General features: G+C 34.6%; 1 protein-coding gene across 1 annotated transcript; it reads right to left on the bottom strand.

Annotated features, from left to right (window-relative positions):
• Nucleotides 1-523: 523 nt before the first annotated feature.
• LOC123307040 lies at nucleotides 524-1480 on the bottom strand. The gene has a single exon (XM_044889242.1). The coding sequence runs from the start codon at nucleotides 1478-1480 to the stop codon at nucleotides 524-526; it is 957 nt and encodes a 318-aa protein (XP_044745177.1).
• Between the last annotated feature and the right edge of the window lie 18525 nt (nucleotides 1481-20005).

Raw genomic sequence — 20005 nt, 5'->3', positions numbered from 1 at the left:
CCTGTGGTTGTGAGCATTCTATTTTCAGATCATTCCACAGCCTGATCCCCGGGCCCTCCACGATCTTGCCTCTCTTCACATTCAGGACCGCGCACTTGTCGAGACCCATATCCATTCCTATGGTTTGGCTAAAGGAGGACACTATCTCCAGTAGTCTCCTCATCTGATCTTCGTTGGCTGCGTAAAGCTTCAGGTCGTCCATGTACAATTGGTGGTTAATCTTAACGTGCCTCACTTTGTTGAGAACGTATCCGTATTTGGTCTTGTTTAGAAGCTTGCTGAGGAGGTTCAATGCCAAGCAAAACCACAGCGGACTCAGTGTGTCTCCCTGGAAAATTCCGCATCTGATTGCTATTTCTTCTGAGCTGCTGATGCCATCCTTGGTTTCAGTTACCAGTTTTGTACGCCAGGATTTCATTAGATGTTCCAACAGATTGATTATGGTCTCCGAGATCCCATACAATCGCAATACTTTAAGCAGCCAAGAGTGCGGCACTGAGTCAAATGCTTTTTTGTAATCGATTCAGGCTACTGATATGTTCCGGAGTTTACATTTTGCCTGCTTGGTGATGATCTGATCGATTACAAGGAGTTCTTTGCAGCCTTTCGCGTCCTTACAGCATCCAGCCTGTTCACGCGCCAAAATATGATGTTTCCCCACATGTTTCCATATGTGCATGGTGATGGTGCCAGTTAGGATTTTGTAAATGGTCGGTAAACATGTAATTGGGCGAAAATTTTTGGGGATCGTCGTTATGTTGCCCTTCGGTATCATCCGAGTGCAACTCAATGTGAGGGATTTTGGGATAGTTGAGGGGTCACGAAGTGCTCTCTGGAATAGGGTGGCCAAAGGTTGGTGGGTGCTTGGGAAATATTTCCACCAGTAATTATGGATCTTGTCTGGTCCTGGTGCTGCCCAGTTGTTGGTTTTCTTCAGCACATATTCAATATCGGATTTAGTGATGTGAATGTTTTCCATGTCATACTTAGTGCTTTCCGCTTCAGCTTCCCTTATCCATCCTGCTCCATCGTCATGATGTTTGTCTTTACCCCAAATTTCCTGCCAGTACTTGCGCATATCTTCTGCCTTCGGTGGTTTGTCATCTGTGGCAGTACCGTTTTCTAGGTCTCTGAAGAACTGCTTTTGGTTTTTATAATACAGTTGGTTGATCTTGTATCTCTTGGTTCTTTCGTTGTATCGCTTCATACGGTTACCTAATGCTTTTACCCTCTGTTTCAGTTTGTCGCAGAGGGTCTCCAGCTTTTGTCTAAAGTCAGGTGTCCAAGCTTTAATCTGGAGTTCGGATGCTATTCTGCGGACAGCTTTATAAACCTTATTAGGTGGCGAATCAGTATTGAGGTAAGTGTGTAGGGAGGCGATTTTTTTTCTGATCACATTTATTTTTCTTTCCAGGCGAGTCTTCCATGGAGGTTGGCTTCTCTGCAGTTTCGTGATTGGCTGCTTCAGGTGCACCCCCATCCTCACATACCGTAGCTGCTCCCGCGTACACCAGGTCTACTATGTCGTTGATGGACGAGGTATTCCCGATGTGCGTTTTTATTATCGCGTCCACCAGCTGAACCTTTTCCAACATCATACGTGAGCCCTTCATTCTGGGGATCTTGGGTCTGCTTTCTGGGTTCATACCCGCGTACGAAAGGAGATTCCTACCGAACACCCCCCCCCCGTGCCTTCAACCAAAGGGCTATTTTGGATTTCTGGTTGTTGTTCATCTTGGTGTTCGGGTTCATCATCATCAACTGGTACTGCTGTCTGTGGCCACATGCTTTGCTGAATGGTTGTTAGCTCAGCATTCGAGAATTTTTGATTTTCCAAGAAGTATCTCACGCGGTTGGCTAATAAGTTGGTGTACAGCTGTTTATCTGGTTTGATGTCATTCCATATTTCTGTCAGAATCTGGCGGTATGTCTTTTCTGATGTCTCTTGTAGGTTCTTCGCTATGTAATGAGTGCGTATAAGTAGAACATTTTCGTCCTCCGTCCATCGCACTCTCCCATCTCTACTCAGTTCCTGCGCGGGACGAGTTTGCACCTCGTCCAAACTCAGGATCCTCTCCTCTTCGAGCCTGGGTCTTGTGGTACCATCTCGGGGGGTTGCGCCACTTGCACCACAACATCCCCCATCAGGCTGATCCTCTGGACGGCTCCGAGAGGGGCCAGCCCGCAGCCCCCCGCCGCCCTGTTTGTTTTGACTTCTCGTTACAGGAGCAATATTCTCTCAGAGCCCAAGGCTGCTAACCTTAGGGCCCGGTTGACTCAGGTACGCGGGAACGTCACCTCCCGAAGGCCGAAGCCCCCCTGCGATTATATATATATATATATATATATATATATATATATATATATGTGTGTCTCAGAGAACGGCTTCTCCAAGAATTCGTCCCTCATCACATCTACGAACCGACGGCTGTCCGGGAAAACCAAGATATCAAGATCTATTGGGATTTGACAGTGCAAACAGATCCGGGTGCTGAACATAACCGACCGGACATGGTTGTGTGGAACAAACATAAGAAGTCGGCGATCATCATAGACTTCGCAGTGCCGTTAGACCAAAACCTCGCTAAAGCCTACGGAGAGAAGATCGCCAAATACGAATTGCTATCAAGACAGATGAAGCGAACTTTTGAACTGGAAAAAGTAGAAATAAAGCCATTGGTGATCAGCTGCAATGGTCTGGTGCATAAGAAAACTGTTGAGCACTTGAGAGAGATGGATCTGCCTTCAAACACCATAACTTGGATGCAGAAGGCCGTAATATTGGCAACTGTCAGCATCATACGACAAGTGATATTCCCACACTGATCAGTCGGATTGCTCTTGGCGTTTTTTCCCGAGCAATCCGAAAGGCACCACATTCTGTGTGAAATTTAAAAAGAAAAAAAAATATATATATATATATGTATATATATGTAAGTGTCTCGAAATCAGAGACGTTGCAAAGTGAATATTTAAGGTTATATTCAGACACAGTTGATGCAGTGAAAACTGTAATAAACAAAACATTATTCTAATTTACATACATATTTACAATAAATCAACAAACCTGATTCAACACAATTGTCGATAGCCTTAATCTTATAATATTATACTATATATTGGATCACAATTATCGCAGCCGTTATTAAACTTCGCCTTTCCTCTTTTGTCCCCTTGACAGTTCATACATCAACGGAAGCAGAAGTTTGGCGCGAGATTCAAACTTACATCCCCCCTTTTTGGCAAATAAGTCATTCACCCGGTATATGGGACTAATTTACTAGCATGAAATAGGCTATCGCTCTTTCTAGATCTACTAGCAATACCATATATTATATCTGAAATTTTTGCTTTGATTCTGAATGGTCCTACTCTGATAGTATCCAGTTTATCTCTGCTCAGTTTGTTTTTGTTCTGAACATACACTAAATCTCCTACTTTATATTCTATTTTTTTCGTATTTTCATCGTAAATTTTTTTGTTTTGTAAATGTATTTTCTTAGAATTTTCAAATGCTATTTCCTTATTAATTTCCCAATTCTCTTTATTGTTTAATTCTAATGTCTCAGGTAAAATAGAACTTTCTTTTCCGGTTAACAAGTAATTCGGAGTATAACCGGTAGAACTATGAATTGTGTTATTATAATCTTTTATACACTCCTCGGCTACTACTGGCCATGATTTATTTTTATTTTCAAATATCTTGCATCTCATTCTATTAATTAATGTTTGGTTTGTTCTTTCATTTAGACCATTAGAAAATGCACAGTCGCTTGCTGTAAATATCAAATTTATTTCTTGACCATTAACATAATTTTTAAACTGTGTCGAATTTATGCCAGAGTATTGGTCTGTTAGTATTGTTTTAATTTTCCCATGTTGTTCTACTTTTTTAATTAAATTTATAAAATCCTTAGCAACTTGTGTTTTTGATGTGCTTATGAAAGCGAATCTCGTAAAATGGTCCACTATTAAATGCATATATCTTTTAGTGCTTTTTCCTTTTAAACCTCCTATAGTATCCAATGAGACAATTTCAAAAGGTTCCTTTGCTGGGCCCAATTGAGATAAAGGTGCTTTGAAACAGCCAATTCTGGTTTTATTTTTCTTACAAACTTCACAAGAACGACATGTCAACTTGATATGTTTATACATGTTTTTAAAATAAAACTTATGACATATAACCAGAATTAATTGTTTGGTTCCAATATGTCCTTGATTTTTATGAACCTTTTGTACCAAAGATATTCCAAAGTCTTCTGTTAACCATATTTTTTCTCTGTTATTTAGCATTTTATATATGATATCATTTTTAATATTGCACTTGTTATCTACTTGTAGATTTCTTTGGTTATTTTTTATATCTTCTAATTGTAAAAAATTTGCTATTTTTATTATTGAATTTTCATCACATTCTCTTCTTGGTTCTAGTACAGGATTCCTAGATAAGCAATCTGCTTCTAGATTCTCTGCTCCTGGATTATATACTATGTCAAATTCAAATTGTGATATATAATTAAGTAAGTGAATTAGTTCTGGATCTTTACTTTTCTTAACATTAAAATTTTCTAAGGGTTTGTGGTCTGTGAATATAACAAATTTTTTTCCTATTAAATAATATTGCCAATATAAGATGGCTTCTTTGATAGCTAGACATTCAATATATATTGCTTTTTTTGTTTTTTGTGAGTTATTTAATTTTCTTGAGAAGAAAAATACTGGTTTTAATTCCTCATTTTCTTGAGGTTGTTTCAACACTGCCCCAACTCCATCTATACTCGCATCAGTTAAAATATAGATTGGGGCTTCAGGATCAAATATAGCCAGAGCTGGACCAGTGCACAAATAATCTCTTACTTTTTGAAAACTACTCTGGCATTTTTCAGACCAGTTGAACTCTATGTTTTTCCTTAATAAATTATATAAAGGTTCTAGTAATATAGCATGGTTCGGTATATATTCCACATAAAAATTTATTTTCCCCAAAAATTGTCTGATATGTTTTCTGGTTTGTGGTACCGGAAACTCTTTTATGGCAATGAGGTTATCATTCATTGGTTTTATGTAGTTACCACTTATCTCATGACCTAGGTAAATCACTTTGTTACTGGCAAATACACATTTTGCTAAGTTTAATTTAAAACCTTGGTCTTGAAGTGCTTGTAGAGTTAATTCAACATGTTTCAAATGATCCTCATAGTTCTCTGAATGAATTAAAATATCATCTATATAGTTTACAGCAAATTCACTAAGATTATTCTTTCTTAAAATACTAGATAATGTCCTTTGAAAAATTGCCGGTGAGGTTTTCAGACCAAATGGTAAGCATTTCCATTGCCAGTGGCCTTGATGGGTTACAAAAGCCAATTTGTACCTGTCCTTTTCTCGTATAGGTATCGACCAAAACGCCGAATTTACATCTAGTTTTGTGAAATATTTACAATTTCTAGCACGTACTTTTAAATCGTCAATCCTAGGGAATGGTTGACTTTCAGGAACAAGTATTTTGTTTAAATCTGAAAAGTCTATGCACAAACGAGATTTTTTTCCATCTTCTTTTTTATAGACCATTGTCACTGGAGCTGCATAAGGACTGCATGACTCTTCTATCAAACCAGCTTCTAATAATTCTTTTGTTTGCTTTTCAATTTCAATTTTATCTTGAAATGAGCATCTGTATGGTTTTCTAGATATGTATTTATTCTCCTTTAATTTTATAGTTGCTTCATACCCTTTTATTATTCCAATATCAAATTTTGTTTTTGCAAATACCTCATCAAAATTTTGCAAAATTATTTGTATATTGTTGGGTTCTTTTTTATAATTTATATTTTCTTGTTTATCTTTCTTTATTTCACCTTTTTGTGTAATTTTTAAATTTTCATTTTGACATAGTCTAAATTTCTTTATTACATCCAGACCTAATAATAAATCTTCCTTAAAAGTCCCGCTTTTTATGATGAAAAACGAAAAATTAGTTTCTATATTACAAATTTTTACTTTGAGTGTAACAGCGCCTTCAGCTTTAGCTATTCCTGCTACTCCTTCTATATTTTCCTTCCCACTTATCATATTTTTAAGCATATTAATTTTATTTAAAAATTTATAATTTACTAGTGAAATGTTAGACCCTGAGTCATACAGGCCCACCGCTGGTTCATCATTCACCAATACATTTAATCTAATAAGTGGGGGAACTATTCGTTTTTTGCCTCCTCTGAGTTTGCTACAGCATTTTCAAAATCTACATTATTTACTACTTTAATGTTATTATTTTTTTTGTAACTTGATTTTTGTTCTTTTAATCTGCACATATTTTCAGGGTGGAATCTGTTAGGAAATCCCAACTTTTCACAATTTGAACATTGTTTATGTGAAGGTACTGTTTTGTTGTTTTCTTTTTTCCTATCATTCAAGTGACCAAATTGTTTTAATTTTGACATTAAGTCCTCTATTGTTCCTATTGTTTTTCTGTCTATTCTATTTTGTATATGATTTGGTAAACTGATAACAATTAAGTTTATTTGAGAATTTAGGGAGATTTCATCGTCCACTTCCATCAATAGATTTCTTTTCTTAAGTGCAAAATCTAATAGAGATCCATTTAAATACTTAAAATTATATGCGTATGCTATATCTGTCCACGACTGTACTGAGAAGGTTTCTATGAAAGAATTATTCCATAATTCCCAATTGTTTAAACTATTTTGTTTCATACAAACATTAAACCAGTTTACAGCAGAATCTGTCAAAAATAACCTCAAAGTTTCTGCATATTTATCTTGTGTGATTCCCACTCTAATACATTCCTGAACGAATAATCTAATCCAAGTACTCGCTTTGAAATTTTGTCCATTAAAATTTTCTATGATCATATCTTTCGCTAAAGATCTTGTAGATTTTCCTTGGATACCTGTTTTAGTTGGATTTTCTAACGGTGAGACCTCTTCTAAATATTCGTCGTTGAATGCGACATTTCCTTCTTCGTCCATGTAAATACCTTGTAATTCAGCATCCAGAGTGATCATCACATTTCGAAATTTATTTCTAATTTTCAAACTTTTTACAACATTTTTGACCACATTAGTATCAAAAAGTTGCTTATGGTGCAAGCTGCTCTGTTTATCGTTTGGAAATCGAAAAATTTCTGGTTGATCCATCAGCTGTATAGTTTTTACCTTAACTATAGTGCTCTTGGCATCAGGACCCGCCTCAGATGCAAAATGGAATTTAGCTTTGCTCTCCATTGTGTTGAATTGTAAGTGTCTCGAAATCAGAGACGTTGCAAAGTGAATATTTAAGGTTATATTCAGACACAGTTGATGCAGTGAAAACTGTAATAAACAAAACATTATTCTAATTTACATACATATTTACAATAAATCAACAAACCTGATTCAACACAATTGTCGATAGCCTTAATCTTATAATATTATACTATATATTGGATCACAATTATCGCAGCCGTTATTAAACTTCGCCTTTCCTCTTTTGTCCCCTTGACAGTTCATACATCAACGGAAGCAGAAGTTTGGCGCGAGATTCAAACTTACATATATATATATATATATATATATATATATATATATATATATATATATATATATATATATATATATATATATATATATATATATATATATATATATATATATATATATATATATATATAGTTATAAAGTGTTAATACCACCTCCAAAATAGTAACTCGTTTAACGCTCTCACCTCATATATATCGATGTCACCTCCGATTTCGGAGGTGACATCGTTTTGCCTTGTTTTTTAGCTTGTTAGATTCAGGAGGCTTCAGGGATCAACATATCAAAAAATCGTTTTGAGGTCACAACGCACCCCGTTTATGTACTGAACAATCTTTTAGTTCGAGTGTATATCACTGGCGCTAGTGTGCCGAGCTGTATATAGAAGAATTGCTCTGCGGGACTCTTTGCTGGTTAGCACCTCCAAAAATGGCAACGTTGTACCGTACAAGCAGATGTAGACAGGCGGAATATCAGTATACGGAGGAATTAAGTAAATAGAGGCGCAGCGCGCTATCTCCTCCATAATTGCAATCCAGGCGGCATATCTCAACAATTTTTATCGCATTCTTTTGTAGGGGAAAGAATCACGTGAAAGAAAACCAATCTTAGCTCTCTCGAATGGGATTATGACTGTATACATTTCATCGTGTGTATCTATGCATCCGTTGAACTTCTTTCATCTCAAGCTAACACCATAATTCTGAATTTGGCGATTTAATTACTTACTTGAAAACAAATCGATTTGAATCTTGTACATAATAGTGATTCTTTCTATGAAAATGATCTATATAGATAATACCACTCATTAGAATAACGAATAAATCAGTAATGTTCTAAGAACATAGAATAACAGGAAGGAGCTTTTCTAGGTACACCTAGAGGTAAAATATATCTATATATACTATGAAGAACTTTCTTTCAGCTCGAACTTTCGATATTCATTTATATCAACATCGATAGCACTACAAAAAGTGTATCACTCACAAGAGCGTAATGCTCTATGTAGGGAAACGGCTTAAATGGATGATACCAGATAGTTTTTTGTTAAGAATGTACAACTACCTGCAAGATAACACAACAGGAGAAAAATTATTCATTGTTTCAAACATTTGTTAAAATACATATCGGGCTGAAAACCCTGAATCTACGCCAACACGAATCACGAATTTGTACAATTGGAGATATTTCAAGCTATTCCGTCTCTGGTTTCTGCATGATTTTATCGGGCCAAATGTTGCCTTGTTTCGGCCGGTTTGATAACCACTGATAGGAAATATTGACGAATTTTCAATGAAGTGTGAGAAATTTTTGAATTTCTTTTTCCTATTTTCTAATGAATAACCACTGATATATCTATGGGAGATGATTCCCCAACATGAGGGTTCCTCAAACAACTGAAGAACAGAAGAATCTTCACTTGGAAGGCCGAACCTAGTCGAAAGACCTTCATGGTCATAAGCAAGATTTGGAATACTATTAATTCCACTACTGGGTAAACTGAGCTTACCTTCACCCACCTGAAGATGTTATTGTGTCCTGGTTCAAAACTAATTTTGTAAAATCGTATTATCTATTTTGAGTTCAATTGTGGATCTTCATCCAGTATCAGTCACATCAATTCAATATATCTCTATAATTCTGAATTCGGCGAAATAATTCATTACCTACCTGAAATAAAACCATAATAATATTGATTCTTTCTATGAAAATTATTTATATAGATAATACTTCCTATTAGAATAACGAATAATCAGAAATGTTACATTGCATATAAAAAAATGAGCTGTTCAGAGAAAGGAGAATACTTTTTGGAAAAGAATATTCAGAAGTACAGGCCGATCCTAAGGCGTGCCGAATTCCTTATGTGCCGCTCCGCCCGCTCCAAAGACAAAAAATATACTTTTTTTTACATATATACGGTGTCCCAGATAAGATGAAAAACATTTTAATGTGAGATAGAGAACACCTCGAGGATTACGAAGAACCCCCACATGTAGTATCTAAGAGTTCTAGATTCTGATTTACAGGGTGTTTTTCAAATTTAAATGGAAATTGAAACCACTCTATCTCCTGAACGGAGATATTCATCCGAAATTTGATATGAAGATAGCTTCTATGAGGTTCCAGAAACTGATTTTTCGTCTTGATAGCGACAATAATTTTTTCTATCGTGTCGATATTCAACATCCTATTGATCTCATAACGAAGTGAATTTTGAATTTTTATGGATTTAATCAATTGAATCACTATTGAATGTTAATTTTAGTTTTCATTTGATCGACAACTTAGATCAGTTTTCTGAAGAGTAACTCGAGGATGGTTCTTCAACAATTATTTATTTTTAAGTAATTTAATTGGTAAAAATAAAATATAAAGTGATCGTTTTCATCCTATGATGAAGTGAATTTTATATCTTAATGAATTGCATTAAAGAATTAATTGTTCCTACATCTTTGGTTGCAGAGATGATTTTATTTGATGTTATTTTATAGAACGCACCGCACCTTTGATTTTTTTTTGTATTGGATCAAATGAAAATTGCAATAAACATTCAATAATGTATATTTAATTGATTAAATTCGTAAAGATTCAAAATTCACTTCGGTATGAGAAGAATAGGATGTTAAATATCAACACGACAAAAAACTTATTGTCACTATCAAGAAATTGAATAAATAAATTTTACAGTTTACGCAGATATCGAGAAATCATGAAATTCATTGGGTGATTTCGCGAAATTTTAACGACAACGACTGTCCAAATTTACTGTCCTGCAAATAGAATAATATTGATTGCAGTTTTCTGGAACCTCATGGAAACTATCTCCATTCCAAATTTCGGATGAATAGGCGATTCCGTTCAGGAGATAGAGTTGTTTTAATTTCCGCTCCACTCAAACTTTAAAATCACCCTGTAAATGAGAATCTATAATCTCCCATTTGGATGATGATGTCCCTGCCCTCCGACATCTTCTCTTCAGATTTTTATGTTATCTAATCTACACAATGAAAATGCAATTTACATTTTTAAGTACACGCATGCAGTAACTGTAGGAAGCATCATAATTGAACCCTAGCCGTTTTTGTTTTTACGACCACGCGATTCTATTTCAAAATCTGGTAATTTTTACAAACCCTAGACATTTCTATCTCGAGTCCCTATCGATAACGATAATTGCTCTCAGATGGTGGTTTGTTCGATCTTTACATCACGTTCTTCTGAAGCAAGCATTCTTTTGTTTTTCTTTTTTTCGGTGAAAGGGAACAAGGAATATTCGATTTGACCAGATTGAAAAATTCAGTTTCATTTAATATTTTTCGTCGTCTCATTCAAAATTTGGATAATTGGAGTTAGAAAGTAATACTCAATAATTGACACTGACTGACAAATGAAGGTGGCTGTCTGAGGCCATCCCTTTTATTTGGGCGACCGCGTGCCGGACAAGCGCTGCATACCTGCTAGGATCGACACTACCGTAATAGATAGTGATGAATATTCAATGAGAATAAGCGATTCCGAACATTTTCAGATTAATTCAAATTATTTCAGAATCGAGAGAAAAAATGCGATAAATTTTACAATATAAAAGAAATGAACGTCGGCTGAACCCAATGTTGGTCATTGATGTGTTATTCCAGATCGAACGCTCTCTATATTTTCTTTGAATCGGATTGCTCAATGATTTTGAGGAATCCTTTGCTCAGAAGCATCTATTTTATTATAGATTATGTTTAAATATTGGATTTTCCCGAAAATTTAAAGAACTTGTACCATCTCTCTGGTTTGAATTTTTTAGTGATGTATCATAAAGAAAATTACCAATTATATCGAAACAAGTGAGATTTTATGAAGAATTATTCAAAACAGATTTCATTTTTCGATAGATCATAAAGGATGTAAGGGAAAAATTAAACAAAATTGAAGTCTTTAGAAGGCCTCGAGTCAACATATTTTGAAATTGCAACCATGTTTTTGTCAAGACATGATGAATCTACAAAATGAAGTTAATAATATAAATACATACTCGGATACATATGATTGATATACAGATGATTGGTTGGTAAATTCCCAAAAGCTATGATGAACAGCGGACACTATGATGGAGGCATGATGAAAGGAGAAAGACAAAAGTTAATTTAAGTATTTTCGCATGCTGTTTTATTATTCAAAATAAATGATTCTTATAATCAACAAATCAGGTGCAATTGACATTTTTGTTTTGGTCTTCGAAACTAAACTTCTACTATCCAAAATAAGTAGGTACATAGATAAAATATATCTATATACAGGATATCTGTGAACAAATGCGAAGAACTAAGGGAGATGATTCCTTAATGAAAATAAGCGGGGGTAGTTCCTATAAATTTTTTTCCAAATCGACAGCCCTTCCAAAATACAGCCTTTGGAAGGCGATGACGAGTTTACAGGTTTCAATTTTTTTTACAGAAGCACTGAGTAGATTGTTACCAGTTTCAACTTCGGCAAGCTCGTAGTTTAAGCGGTAAATTGCTATCGATTTTTTCAATGTGTCTCTCCCTTAAATTCAAAAATTTCTGTGAAAATGTTGAAATTTGAGTTTTTATGCTATTGTCATAGAAGTATACGAAACTAGCAGGTCGGGGGGATCCAAGATTTCGGGCCGATTCACCTTAAAAAAACATAATAAAATGAATTTCGTGAATAACTACCGAGGAGAATCCACTATTCTCCACTATAAAAAATTAGTATTATTCCAATAATATACCGACTTAATGAATGCTACGTTGCTATTACTATAAGGCCCGGTTGATCACTTCAGGATTAGGCCGAGATTTAAGATGATCCAAGATTGATCTGACAGAACTGAACTGAAATGTCAAAATCAATCTAGGACAAACTTTAATCCCGAACTGAACAACTGCTATACATGTAGAGTTTCGGATTTTGCGAGAATCTACTACTTTTTCTTCAAAACAACAACTACGCTGAAGGAAATGTGATTGACTGTTAGCGACACGGAATATCAACCATCTGAATTCTGTAGTCCATACAAATTTTTTTGAACTCTCATCATACTAATATAGCAGTCTGATACTGAAATCCGTCATTTGACAAAATGAGTTGTCAGTCATAGACTGACCAACATTTTCGAAAGCTATTGATCTATTAATTAAATCGTTCTATAATTGGTCCTAAATTGACAGTCGTATTGTGAACAACGATATGCAGCGGATTATCTAAACACGAAATAAATTCTGAAATGTTTCGGATCATGAGGTTAATTGAATAAGTATATTGTTCGTATCATTTGTTGAACTTCATTATTCTAAATATTCTTCAATGAATGAAAATATAATATCAACACACATAATTGATTAATTCGTCATCAAATAATTAAATAAATCGTTTCTCGAAAAGTTTCGAGTCTTGAGGCAAATATAATATTGAATTATTTACATCATTATTTGTCGAACTTCAAAGTTCTGAATGAATTAAAATCTAAACTTGACAATATACGAGACAGTTTTCGCAAGAGTTTCAATGAAATCTGAAAATTTTCATCATTCTAGAGCATTCTGGACATCAATAATTCTCGAATCGTCCATGGCATAAATTCAATTTTATCCAATATAACACGCAAAACGAAATGTTACTCGAACTCATCTTGAGCAATTCGTTCCTAAAAAGCTCGAATCAGGTAGAGAAGTTTGAACCCTTCGTATCAGCATTAACACGTGTTTTGCAGTAAACAGATGCCGATTTCATTTTCAACGGGCAATGTAACCAGGGTCGGGGGGATGAACCAGAGTCTCTGGATGAACGTTTCTCACAACAAGAAGAATTTGAATTTTCATATGAGGGTGAGGCATTTGTTTCAAAATTTTCAGAGTACAAGGAGTATACAGGGTGTTTCACGAGTAAACAGACAAATGAAAACCGTGAATTGAGGGCATTGCGCGGAGTTCAAAATCACCCCATATACAGGGTGTCCCAAAACTAGTGAATCAAACGTCACACCACGATAGAGTAAACCAAATATTATCGAATGACACCAACATTAGTTCAACGAAAACGTACCGTTTCCAAAATAATCAGAATTTTATTAAAACACCTAAAGTTCCCGATTTTCGAACTATTTTTCTTAATAACAGGGCCAGTTTGTGAAGAAGGATATCGATTCTAAATTATATTGAACTAAGATTATTGTTTTATCTCCTCTAATTGAAATTATTTTAAGTAGTTAATCGATAACCATAACCTAAGTCTCGACCTAAGTTGATGTTAATTGAAACAATTGTTTTTTCAACATGATTTTCAATACTCAGATTAAACAGGGGTGATAATATGGAAGAAAAACGCTATCCTTAATCACAAATTTGCCTTGTGATTGAAAAAATAGTTCGAAAATCGGCAACTTTAGGTTAGGTTTTCTCAGAAACCGTACATTTTCGCTCAACTAATGTTGGTGTCATTCGATAGTATTTGATCTACTCTATCGTGGTGTGACGTTTGTTTCAATAGTTTTGGGGCACCCTATATATAGGTTTCTTCAGTGTTTTTTGAAATTTCTCGAATTTCCGTTCGGCTATAAGTCCTGAAATTCTCTATCAAGGCGACTGAAAATTTATATTTAGCCTTGAGTTGTTAATTTCATTGAAACAGAGCATTTAAATTCGAAAAAAATCAGGACCGGGCTCAGTGAGGCTTTACTTAACTTCAAACTCATAAAAACAACGTGTATGTAGTTTTTTAATCATAATTTAAACTTTTTTGTTATCTGCATTATTATTGTCTCAAAATGAATTGATTTTTGGGTTGCGCCACCTGTTGATCATGTTTTAGAAGTAATTGTTTTGGTCAGACGCCTTCAAGGAATAGAGCACTTCATGAAAAATAGAAATTCTTAATTGATTTGAATGTGTTCAACAATTATACCATATTCGGTCTTCAAAATAGTCATTCACAATGATAAAATGTTTCAAAATTGATAATGCACAAATATGGATGGAAAAACTACGCTATCTTCAAACTAAATATTAAAACTTGATCTTCAGAATTAATCTATTTTTCTTTGGACAACTAGTTGTGTGAATGAAAACAAAGAAAGAAATCGCGGGGTGTCAGATCTGGAGATCTAGCAGTCCAATGTTGGGGTCCTACCCTTCTAATGAAATGACCTGAAATACTGATAAATACTTTTGCTAGTGCATGAATATCATCAATGTTTCAATAACAAATTGTAATAAGACCAGACCAATCCATAGATTTCCATAGATCCAATAATGAATATAACGGAATAAGTGAAGAACTCGAAAGTGCATTTATCATACTTATTCGAAGTGCCAATCATTACCTTCACTAAAAGACCAAATGAGGTGAAAATCAATTCGGAAAATTACTTCAGGTCCACGTTGTCCATAAAAAGCGATTCATTCGGAAGATATCAAGTTATAATTATTATTTTCATGATAGCGTAGTTTTTTATTGCTATTTTTGTTCATTATCAATAATAAAGCTTATTATCACTGTGAATCATTTATCTGAATAACCAGATATGCTAAAATATCAAAAATGAAAAAATTCAGTTGAACATTTCCAATTCCATTTTTAGATTTCCACTTCTGATTGGCGATCATATTCATACCAATAATTATTATGAAGTAAAAGTCAATATGCTGCGCTGGTTTTTTCTAGAGGCATTTCACCACCAAACAATTATTCATTAAAAATTATCCACTGATAAAGCATACCAAACTTTCATTGATTTTGAGAAAATAAATGCAGATACCTGAAAAATTGAAAATTATGACGAAAAAAATTACAAACAGAGTGTTTTGCATGAGTTTAAGTTTGAATATAGCCTCAATGAGTCCGGTGCTGTGTTCGTCAACTTTTAATGTTCTGTTTTATTGAAACTTACAAGCTTAAGCGGATAATGAGTTTTTAGCCGAATACAACTAAATTATTTGGAGTTATAGCTGAACGAAAATTCGGGAAATTTGAATAAACTCCTCTGTATATCGGAAACGGAATGCCCAAGACACACATATGAGGTGTTTTTGAACTCAGCTCAATGTCCTCTATTCACGGTTTTCGTTTGTCCGTTTACTTGTGAAACACCATGTGTACTGAAAAATCGCAAAAGACTCCTCGAGCAATTAAGAAATGCCATTAAATCAAGGAGTTTCTTTTGATGCGCTATGATGAAAAATATCAATATCCAGTTATTATTATTATTTATATAATATAATATATCTCGAAAACCAAGGCACTTTTACCAAACGTAAAATATATTTATCTGAAGCGCCATAGAGTCCTCTACCCGCAGGATCCATATTATCCATTTATTACGCCACACCCTGTATAATTATTATCATTATATCAATGTATTGAAAATAAGCAGACATGAATACGAGCCAGTTGTTTTGTGAGGTGAAGCTCCTCTTGCTTCAAACTTCTTCTAATTATTTTGACTACCATTCACGCAAGATGATTTTTATTGAAGAATTCAACATTCTTGTAATTATCCGTTCATTTCTTCAAGAGATACCCTTTCCCTACCACCTTTGATTATTCAACTCAATGCTAACACTGCATCAAATGCATTTCATCTTCGGGTTGATTTTTTTGAATTCTACAACTGATGTAACGTCTTCAACCTCCAGCCAAAGAAGATAAACAACAGTAACTCTCCTCAAGCTACTGATCACTTGTATTTTCCATATAAATAAATAGATTTGGTATGTCTTCAATTTGTTTGTATAAACGTCAATTATGTTCGTTACATATTTTCGACTTGATATTTTCCGAAGTAATTTAACATTGTCATGAAATACGTAATTACTGAGAGTCTCACGTAGAACGGACTACGTAGCACTGATTTAAAACTCAAGAATGTTTTGACAAGCGTCTTAACCCAACATTTTCGTATCATACAGAGTGAAAGGTATCCAATTTTCATGGCCAATCCAGTGCTAAAATGAAAGTGAATGAAGTATAGAAGCTGAAAGTAAAACGTATATCTTTATCGATTCATTCGGGAAAAACATTTATATGGAGTTCCTGATGTCGTGAATATAATGCCCAAAAATTAGACTACTATTTCATACCAGAACAAATTCGGTAAAATTGTCTTTTGAATTAATCTTATATGTCACGAAAAATTTCATTTTCATGCATCATTCATTTTGGGACCTATATGGTAATAAACTCCCCTATCGGACGAAGTATCGTAGACATAAGCATATTTATTCAAAACTGTCCAAATTCATTCACATCGAGATCACGAACCTTATCAATCAATTATCAGCGTATGAAGTTTATTAATATTAGTATCGTTCTCGAACTATTTACAGGTTTCAATATGTGTGAATGAATCGGAAGAGCAGCTGTATTCTATATATGAGTAGAATTCGAGCTGTCTTACTTTCTGTCCTCCTAAAATCTGGCAACGTTGCGGGAGGTGAGAGCGCACTACTAATAAGAAATATATGCGGAGGTAGTAAGGTCTGATTCGTTTGAAGAAAAATTTGTCGATAAAAATCTTTTCCCCTCTTTAGGTACCCCTGTTATTTATCTTCCCCTCTACATATATAAACAAAAATCATTCCAATTATATAACTGCTTCACCCGGAGGTCAGGTCGCCCAATGAACTTAACGGAGGTAGCAGCGCACTACGGGTTCATATATATATATATATATATATATATATATATATATATATATATATATATATATATATATATTATTTTTTTTAATTTCACACAGTTGTGGGATTCACCAGGTTACCCGGACCCGTGAGCCAAGGGCAACCTTGCTAGTTACTAATAAGGATATATATATATATATATATATATATATATATATATATATATATATATATATATATATATATATATATATATATATATATATATATATATATATATATATATATATATATATATATATATATATATATATATATATATATTTACATCTGGCATACTTTATTGCGTCCTTTCAAAAAGCAACCTTATTGCGTCTCCCAGAAATACGCTACCTAGGTGGAATCTGATCGAAGTATATTAATCTACGCAAGAAATTACGTAGTTTGGTCGTTTCAGATCTCAAATATCTTTATTAATAAAGAAGTTGATATACGCACATTATTGCGTCCTTTCATGGTCCTACCATTAGTGCGTCCGGCGTATATTTTGTTTTCATATGTAGCACAATGCTGCGTCCGAATTTTATTCAATCTTTCACCATTAGCATGTTGTTGCGTCCAGCGTAGTTGCCACATATGTTTTAGAATCTGGTACAGTAGGATTATTCGAACTCGATGACGTGATCGTATTATAACATTGGCTCAAGTTATTACAACTTTCATCTTTCAAAACACCTCTATATTTATGATGGCTATCATCCTTAGTTTGTGGACTGCTCACTTGGGGAATCGTATTTCAGAATGTTTCAAACACTCTTTAAGTGTCTTTTTGTCAAGAAGAGCTTTAATGATTATGTAATAATTTTAAAAACGTTATATATTTCATTTTCGTTTTTTTTTAATAACAAATGAATATGAGAGAGTGGTGCTCTGGAGATAACTCAAATTAGGAATGCATTAACTGCACAGTTGTTAGTTTATCCTACGTTTATCCTACGAACAATTTGGCAGTCTGGAGAGTCAACTTCTTTCTGACCATAGGATAATCGAATATAAAATAACAGATGAGGAACTGATCCACCATTAAGATCCATCTGAAGCAAAACTTACAACAGTTCGAAACTAATTGTCCAAACCTCTCGCATTACGATCTGGAACAAAAAGTCGATCAGGGAATTTTAGAGGCCTTCCACTCCAGTTATCCACTCCTGGAAGTTTGAATAAGTGAGGATGAATCTAATTAATCCTATTCGTGCATGGGCTCATGCCGACGATTTTAAAATCTTTGGTGATATAGGCTCTATTGAAGACTGCGTTTCCTGCAGCGTGCTTTGTGGACTCATTCTTGATTTGGTGTGGCAGAAATCAACTACCATTGAGCATTTTTGAGTGCAATGTCGCCACGTAAACCAGGAAGAAGAACTATTTATTGTATAGTTATAGTTTTGATGGCAGCGTCCTGAGCAAAAAAAACGGAGATAAAAGATCTTGGCGTTGTTTTGATCAAAGTTTTACATTTGTTCCTCATGTTAATCATTTACTTGGTAAAAGGCCAAGAATGTATGAATTCATCGTGCGTAATAGCAGATATTTTCTGATCCGGAAACCATGATTTTGGTGTTCAATACATTTGTGACGAGCAAACTGGAGTTTGGATGCATTGCTTGGAACCCAATATACGATTGCCATACACATCACAATGACATATATTCCGAGAGCTGGCGACGAAAATCGGCAAAAGATTTGTAATGAATCATAATTAAATATGAGTTAGTTTTGATGGTGTATATGAATTAGCACCCACGCTAAAAGATCAGGTAGTGGAACATCTGACGGCGACGCTCTTTGATTTATATAAAATTACAATATCCGTACTTTGGGGTGACTGCTGACTGCCTCTCTTCTATTGATATGTGGTCTGAATATTTTATTCACAAATAATATATGATATTTGAGCAGTAAATGCAGTTTCACCCAATACAATTCTTTTAAAACAACATCGTCAAGGCAGCAACTTATGTGGTGTACCGACACACCGCGTTTCACTAAAATGAGATCTGACCACTTTTTTCTGTTCTATGAACTAGTGACAATTTTTAATCATTACAAAATACTTGTAGAGTGTGTTGTAATTTCACATACCTATTATACATCAAAGCGCGTCGCCGCTAGGTGTTCCACTACCTGACTTTGAGAGTGGTTGCTGACTTATGTACACCCTCAATACTAAATCATATTAAATTATGCGCCAGTACTAAACTTTTGCCGAATTTCGTTGCCAGCTCTCGGACTAATGAAGGCTGTTCAGAGAAGTTTTTTCGAGAAAGATCATGCTGTTTTGATGAATAAATTCGGTGCAGTTAAGCTTGATGTCAGGAAAGGCGTTGTTTGTTTGAGGTTCCTTCATGGACCCTTGAATGGCACATCTACTCGCTAGAGTAGGATTTCATGTAGGACACCCAAGTTCTAAATATGACAGACAGTCCTTATTAATTAATATATTACAAGGACACTAAATATATACAAGAGTTTACATAATTTGTAGAACCAACTTTTTAATTTTTGTGGTAATGTCACTTCTAATCCCACAGCACTCAGAATACAAAAGGCCATGGCAAAAGGAGTAATCAACCCCACAATATCGCTCAATAAGCCAGACGGATAATTCTCCGAAGGAGAACAGGACCGATCATTCAGTTTTCCCAAAACAACCTTCACAGGAAGTAAACCCATAACTAGAATCGATACAGCAATATAGACCAAGAATCCTCGTAAGGAAGATTGGGATATTTAAAAGACGATGTTTGGAGTGGGCAATGAACACCTTCAATCTAT

Source organism: Coccinella septempunctata, chromosome 2 (assembly GCF_907165205.1).
Source record: "Coccinella septempunctata chromosome 2, icCocSept1.1, whole genome shotgun sequence".
In the NCBI taxonomy this organism is placed as follows: Eukaryota; Metazoa; Arthropoda; class Insecta; order Coleoptera; family Coccinellidae; genus Coccinella; species Coccinella septempunctata.
The sequence above is the reverse complement of the archived record's forward strand: the minus strand, read 5'-3'. Positions and strand labels throughout refer to the sequence as shown.

Coding starts and splice junctions, on each gene's coding strand:
- LOC123307040 (XM_044889242.1), bottom strand. CDS start 1,480: ATGGGGGTGCACCTGAAGCAGCCAATCACGAAACTGCAGAGAAGCCAA.